General features: G+C 37.0%; 1 protein-coding gene across 8 annotated transcripts in view; it reads right to left on the bottom strand.

Moving 5' to 3' along the window:
• TFCP2 (transcription factor CP2) overlaps positions 1-7690 on the bottom strand; it is a 60766-nt gene that overhangs the window by 12385 nt on the left and 40691 nt on the right. For 7 of the 8 annotated variants that reach the window (XM_072797887.1, XM_072797890.1, XM_072797886.1 and 4 more), the window contains 4 exons: positions 6106-6257; positions 5561-5637; positions 4117-4222; positions 826-932 (listed from right to left, as the gene is read on the bottom strand). In XM_072797887.1, the coding sequence (XP_072653988.1) occupies positions 826-932; positions 4117-4222; positions 5561-5637; positions 6106-6257 (442 nt within the window). The remainder of the gene's footprint in view (positions 1-825; positions 933-4116; positions 4223-5560; positions 5638-6105; positions 6258-7690) is intronic. The other variant, XM_072797891.1, reaches the window with a different exon arrangement.

The raw sequence follows: 7690 nt of genomic DNA, 5'->3' as shown, positions 1-7690 counted from the left end.
GAATTTTAAAGGAATCTACCCAACAGACATAATTGGATATATAAAAACAACTTTTTTTTTTTAAGATTTATTTATTTATTTATGAGAGACATAGAGAGAGAGGCAGACAAGGAGGAGGGAGAAGCAGGCTCCATGCTGGGAGCCCAACATGGGACTCGATCCTGGGACTCCAGGACCGCACCCTGGGCCAAAGGCAGGTGCTAAACCGCTGAGCCACCCAGGGATGCCCCCCTCTTTATTTTTATATAAACAAACTTTAAGCATAAAGATGTTCAAAATAACTTTACAGATAGTAGGGAAAATTTAGAACAATCTAAATAATAATAGGGAAGTCATAGTGTATCCAAAGAATGGAATATTATACAGCCATTAGCAAGCATCTTTTTTGTTTGCTTGTTTTTTGTTTGCTTGTTTTTTGTTTGTTTTGTCATACAAATAAATAAATTGGGGAAATTAAAAGGGCAATTCAGACATTCCTCATTGCTCTCAGGCAAGTGTTGAGGAATCTAGACTTGATAGGCTAGAATCCTGTTTTATCCTTCAAGAAACAAACTGGGTGGCTCAGCTGGTTAAGCATCCAACTCTTGATTTCAGCCCTGGTCATAAACTCAGGGTCCTGGGATCAAGCCCTAAGTCAGGCTCTATGCTCAGCAGGGAGTCTGCTTGGATTCTCTCTCTCTCTCTCCCTCTGCCCTTCCTTCTGCTTCCTCTCTCTGTCTCCTAAATAAATAAATAAATCTTAAAAAAAAAAAAAAGGAAAAAGAAGAAACAAATTGGTAGCAAGAGATGCTCTTCATAATGGGAATCCCATTTGCAATGCCCTACCTGAATAAACACAGATGTCCTCTTTGCCGGGTCCCACAGGAACTCCACTGTATTCAGTTGGGTTGGATTAGCTCTAGGGTCGATTATACCCACGGACATTGGGATATCTGAGAAACAAAATGGTAATCATTGAACAATTCTGAGGGCCACTGGGTTTAAATAAGATAGCACTGATTGTTTTATTACTGGTCCCTAGTTACTAAGATTTTTATGTATCACACCCTAACCCTCTTTTTGCCAATGAAAAGGGTTTGATTAAAGCTAAAATGGACCTAAGTACTTTCTGAGTATCTTTTTTCCACTTTGAAAGGTTTTTTAAATAAGACAATTTAAACACAGTTTCCTTTTAATATGCCAAAATTCTACTTAAAGATAGATTTAGTCTACACACTAGCTCCAGTGTCATGAAAATTGTAACTAAATCTGCTTCACTTACAGTTTTAAGATTAGTGTTACTGATAGAAGTATACTAAGGAGATTGCTATAGAAAGATAAAGCAGAGTGTCTGAATAAAGGCAGAAGCATTGTATTACAGATAGAAGTGGGAAAAATTTAACACAGAGATTGATGCTGGCCTTAAAATTATCAAGTAACCCTGCTATAACAGAGGAACAAATCTGATACTCAAGAGGGAAGCAAAAATGAGCTCTAGTAGAATTCTGCTTTCCATTCTACATAGCATATAATCAAATATCATTTCCTGACTTCTATTAATATTCAAACTGGGGAGAGAAAGCCAGGCTGATAGCTATAACTATACTACCATTTTATTCCCAATTCAAACAAGGTATTAAGTGGGTCCAACAGTGTTAGTTGTGTTGGATTTATCCTAAGGTCAATTTGTCAAATGGGTATCAGGATAGCTGTATTAGAATCAGTGTTCTCTCAGGTCAAATTAGTAAGTACTTAGATTTGTTTAACAACTATGTTTACTAGTAAGAGATAATAACCAATAAGAGATCAAAGACATAGATGCCAGTATTAAAAGTACATTCATGAAGAGAGACAGCATGTATGTTTGTAAAGGAACTTCCCTATGATTTAAGAAAAATAAATTCTACTCTGTGTAGCAAAGCAGTAGGGGAAAAGTCTAAACTGCAAATCAAGAGACATAGATTCTAATCCTAGGTCTCTTACTTTAGGTAAAACAAACCACTAATTTGCCTCTCAGTTATTAGTAAAATAAAAGAATTTGTAGCATTTGGGGAAAAACCTGGCCCCTTTTATACATACACAAAATAAAATATCAGACCCTGAATATCCAAAACAATCTTGGAAAAAAGTAAAGTTGGAGATGTCACATTTCCAGATTTCGAAACTTCCTACAAAGTTACAGTTATCAAAACAGTGTGGTACTGACATAATGATGGAGACACAGACTAACAGAACACAACAGAAAGCCCAGAAATGAGTCCTCACATACATGATCAAATGATGGCTGACAAAGGTACCAAGACCATTCAGTGGGGAAAGAATAGTTGTTTCAACAAATGGTGTTGGGAAAACTAAATATCCACATACCCGGAATGAAGGTGAACTCTTACATCGTATACAAAAATTAACTAAAAAATGAATCAAACACCTAAATGTAAGACCTAAAACTATAAAACTCTTGGCAGTATACATATATACTTCCAAGTAAAAGCTTCGTTGGATTTTGCAATATTCTTAGATATGACAATAAATGCATAGGCAAGGCAATAAAATTAATTAAATAAACTGGATTACATCAAAACTTAAAACTTTTATGCATTAAAGGACATTATGAACATAGTAAAAAGATAATCCACACAGAATGGAAAAAAATATTGCAAATCATATACCTGATATGGGATTAATACCTAGAATACATAAAGAATGCCTACAACTCAACAACAAAACCAGATTCAAAAATGAGGAAAGGACTTGAATATACATTTCTCCAAAGAAGATAGATAGATAGATAGATAGATAGATAGATAGATAGATAGATAAATAAATAAATAAATATATATATATATATATATATATATATATATATATATAGCCAATAGGCACATGAAAAGATAACCAACATCACTAACCATTAGAGAAGTATAAATCAAAACCACAATGAGATAACCACTTCATATCCATTAATATGGCTACTATTAAAAAAATAGAAAATAGTACTTGTTGGCAAGGAGGTAGAGTATTTAGAACCCTTGTTCACTTCTGATGGGAATGTAAAATGTGTAGCTGCTATGGAAACAGTATGGTGGTTCTTCCAAAAATTCAAAATAGAATTATATATATGATCTAGCAGTCTCATTTCTGGGTATATACACAAAAGAATTGAAAACAGAGACTGAAATAAATATTTGTATACCCACGTTCATAAGCTGCATTATTCACAGTAACCAAAAGGTAGAATCAACCCGGATATCTACTAAAGGATGAATGGATAAACAAAATGTGGTGTATATACACAACGGAACATCAAACAGACTTAAAAAGGAGGAAAATTATAATGCATACCACTATATGGATGAACCTTGAGGATTATGTGAAGTGAAATAAGTCAATCACAAAAAGACAAATACTAGATGATTTCACTTATCTGATGCACCTAGAGTAGTCAAATTCATATAAACAAAAAATACAATGATGGTGGCCAGGGGCTGGGGAGAAGAGGGAAGGAGGAGTTATTGTTTAATTAATGGGTACGGGGTTTCAATTTTGCAAGGTGAGAAAAGTTCTGGACACGGATGGCAGTGATGGCTGCATAATGTTAATGTACTTAATGCTGCTAAATTATTTACTTTAAAATGCTTTATAATGGTAACTTTTACCACAACTAAGTTAAAAAAACAAAAACAAAAAAGTCATCCTAAAATAATGGATGCAATTGTTATGGAACTGAAGGATCTACACTTCCAACTTCAATTTTGATATTATCGTCCCAGTAGTTTTTTATACTTAGTCAATAAACATTTCAGGGTTTATGCTAATTGAGCCCCTGAAGCATTCTGAATCAATGTAAACATCAAGTAAAGAAAACCAATTCTTGGGACACCTGGGTGGCTCAGCAGTTGAACATCTGCCTTCAGCTCAGGGTGTGATTCTGGGGTCCCGGGATGGAGTCACACACCGGGCTCCCTGCATGGAGCCTGCTTCTCCCTCTGCCTGTGCCTCTGCTTCTCTCTGTGTTTCTCATGAATAAATAAATAAGATCTTAAAAAAAAAAAAAAAAAAAGAAAGTAAAAAAAACCCCACAATTTTCAGACCACACTTTTATAGGCATTTCCTGGGCAAGAGATTCCCTTAACTCACCAATATCAAGAATTCTATCTCCAGGTCGATTCCACCTCCAGCCCTCCAGCTGCTGATGTTCAGTATACTGCAGTCGTCGGTCATGGAACACTACACGGAATATACTCTGAAAGGAAGCAACAAAATCAAATGAGAGTGGGATCCTTAAAAATCAGTGCTGATAAAGGAAAACTACCAGAAGTCACCTCCAGTTGGTTTCTAGATACAATCTAAAATTATTTTTCTTCAGATCTGTTTCACTCTAAAACCCATGCCATACTAAACTCTTTTCAGGGTAAAATTTATAATTGCTCAGATATAATCTCTATAGTTAACTGAAACCATATTTAAAACTTGGCTTAGGGCATCTGGGTGGCTCAGTGGTTGAGCATCTGCCTTTGGCTCAAGTAGTGATTTTGAGGGGATCCCTGGGTGGCTCAGCGGTTTGGCGCCTGCCTTCGGCCCAGGGTGTAATCCTGGAGTCCTGGGATCGAGTCCCACATCGGGCTCCCTACATGGAGCCTGCTTCTCCCTCTGCCTGTGTCTCTGCCTCTCTCTCTCTCTCTGTCTCTCATGAATAAATAAATAAAATCTTTAAAAAAAAAAAAGTAGTGATTTTAAGATCCTGGGATCCAGTCCCACCTCAGGCTCCCCACAGGGAGCCTGCTTCTCCCTCTGCCTGTGTCTCTGCCTCTGTGTGTGTGTGTGTGTCTCATGAATAAGTAAATCTTTTTAAAATACATTTAAAAAATAACAATAGAAATAAAAAAAAATCTTAAAAAAAAATTTGGCTTAAACATTAGTCCTCATGGATTGGGCAAAAAAAGACTTATTGGAAGCATTTATACTTCTCCCTACTGTTACCATGTAATATCCAGCTCAGCTCTTTGGGTATATATGAAAATCTCACCAGGTTCCCTGCTTGCTAACCCACCGTGCAGCACTGAGGGTAAGCAGGGGTTAATGCTATCAATTTTCTTTTTGTTACTCTTATTTGTGGAGGTGCGTATTAATATCCCTCCCATCAACTTTTATAGTTGCTAATCAAATTCCTCTGTCCCAATTGTGCTGTGAATTCATTGCTATAAGTCTAGACTAAGAAAACTGTTATTTGTCGATAGTAGTTTCTGTTTTTCTTGCTACTAGACCACGTATCCAAAGAGACACTGGAGCTTCTCTAAAAATCTCAAGGTGGTTACTCTATTCCACGCCAAAGAGCTTCAATGGACCAGGAGACTACTTTGACATAGAATGGTAAGCCTTCTGTTTTTACAGCTCTATAAAACCCATGTGAATGGGGGTGGGCTCACTCGTACTCCAAAGAAATAATGGTTTACCACTCTGCCAGCAAATTGTAGTAGGTAAGAGATACCACCAAGCCCTTTATGGAAGCAAAAGAACATTACCCAAAAAGGGTCAATAAAAGGATATTGTGCAGAGGAATGATTTACTCATTTTCTTTTACCTTCACCAACTTGCCATTAATTTCTGGAAGTTCTCCAAGTTTCCTATTGTCTAGCATACGAATTTCATAAGACTGTCCTGGAAGAAAAAGTAACTACATATTATATTCATAGATTCAGATTCAGAAAGAATAAAATTCAGCTGGTTGAATATACAAGAGTATAATATTATTAGTATTAGTAACAACTATAATCCTTTACTATGTGCCAGGAACAGTGCTAAGTGTTTTCATATATTATTTCATTAATTGATACAATTTTCAAAACTATTATCAATCTCACTTTTACAGATAAAAGAATTGAAATGTAAAGAGTTTAAGTAGCTTGTCCAAGGTCACACAACTGGTCAATAGAGCTGGGTCAGGATTGAAAGAGGGAGATAGGAACTAAAAACGGGCAGGTACACAAAAGAAGGTAGCAATACACATCAAATATGACATTAAATGGTCACACTAGAAAGATGTACTTTTTACATATAAGTATACCTAATAAAATATCATCAATCCAGCAGATCTTGATAACACTAACAAATAAGGAAGTATCTAACCTTGATTGAGATACGTCAGAGTTTCATCGTGGAGTTTCACAGCTGGAGAGGTGGCAGCACAAAGCACATACTGAAAAGGCAGGATTTTATTCTCATTATCAGGGGGCAAACTTGATTCTTCTTGCTTAAAAATGGGCAATGCAAGGACATCACTGAAATAAAGCAAACAACTTAGGTTAACATGTGACAGTGGTGCAAAAGTGGATTTATGTTGACACAATTTAACTGCAATTTGCTTTGGAAAAGTATAAACATTACTCACTTTGATAAAGTTTCTTCCCATTCAGTTCAGATTACCTGCTGTGCTATCCCCCTCACCATAACAATGTGGACAATGACAAATATTCACTGCTATAGCCATTTAGACAGGGGTTCCTAAAAGGGCTCTGAAAATTACATGCAGAGTTCCAAAATGTCAATTTCGGACACTCAGTAATGTATTTGTTCTTAGAAAGGCACCAACTAGGGACTCCTGGGTAGCTCAGTGGTTGAGCATCTGCCCCTGGCTCAGGGAGTGATCCCTAAGTCCTGAGATCGAGTCCCACATTGGGCTCCCCGCAGGGAGCCTGCTTCTCCCTCTGTGTCTCTGCCTCTCTCTCTCTGTGTCTCCTGTGAATAAATAAATAAAATCTTTAAAAATAAAATAAAATAATAATTTTTTTTAAAGGCACCAACTGCACTTATCTTTATAACCCTATCAGCTGATCTATGTGAGGACTAAAACAAGACTCAGAATTAATTCCTAGGAGCCACTTGAAAAGGACAAATCAATGACCAGGATATATTTCAAGATCAGCTTACATTCTGTGAAATACAACTAACTAAAAGTGCTGTGTTTCAGTCCCTAAAAGCCTTAGGCAAATCTTAGACAAGCTCTCTAGTCTTCATTCCTTCATCTATAAAATGGGAAATCACATTTGCTGGTCTAGAGTAAGTATTTTGGAAACCATAAGGGACTAAAATTGATGTACAAGATTAATAATAATTTTTCCTCATAAACTCTAGTCATGGATTAGTGGGAAAGAATATCCTGGGCCCTCTTCTGGAGACCTATTGTTGTGATCAATATTTGTCCCAGACCAGACTTTATTTTTTTTTTTAACTTTTATTTATTTATGATAGTCATACAGAGAGAGAGAGAGGCAGAGACAGAGGCAGAGGGAGAAGCAGGCTCCATGCACTGGGAGCCCGACATGGGATTCGATCCCGGGTCTCCAGGATCGCGCCCTGGGCCAAAGGCAGGCGCTAAACCGCTGCGCCACCCAGGGATCCCCCAGACCAGACTTTAAAAGAATCTTAGGGATCCCTGGGTGGCGCAGCGGTTTAGCGCCTGCCTTTGGCCCAGGACGTGATCCTGGAGACCCGGGATCGAATCCCACGTCGGGCTCCCGGTGCATGGAGCCTGCTTCTCCCTCTGCCTGTGTCTCTGCCTCTCTCTCTCTCTCTGTGTGTGTGACTATCATAAATAAATAAAAATTTAAAAAAAAAATAAATAAATAAATAAAAAAATAAAAAAAAATAAAAGAATCTTAAAAGATGTACCAAATTAAAAAGTATTTCCAATTATCTCAAGACATGCCACAAA

The sequence above is a fragment of the Canis lupus genome, chromosome 25, assembly GCF_048164855.1.
Source record: "Canis lupus baileyi chromosome 25, mCanLup2.hap1, whole genome shotgun sequence".
Taxonomy (NCBI): domain Eukaryota; kingdom Metazoa; phylum Chordata; class Mammalia; order Carnivora; family Canidae; genus Canis; species Canis lupus.
Note: the sequence above shows the minus strand (reverse complement) of the source record. Positions and strands in the feature narration are given on the sequence as shown.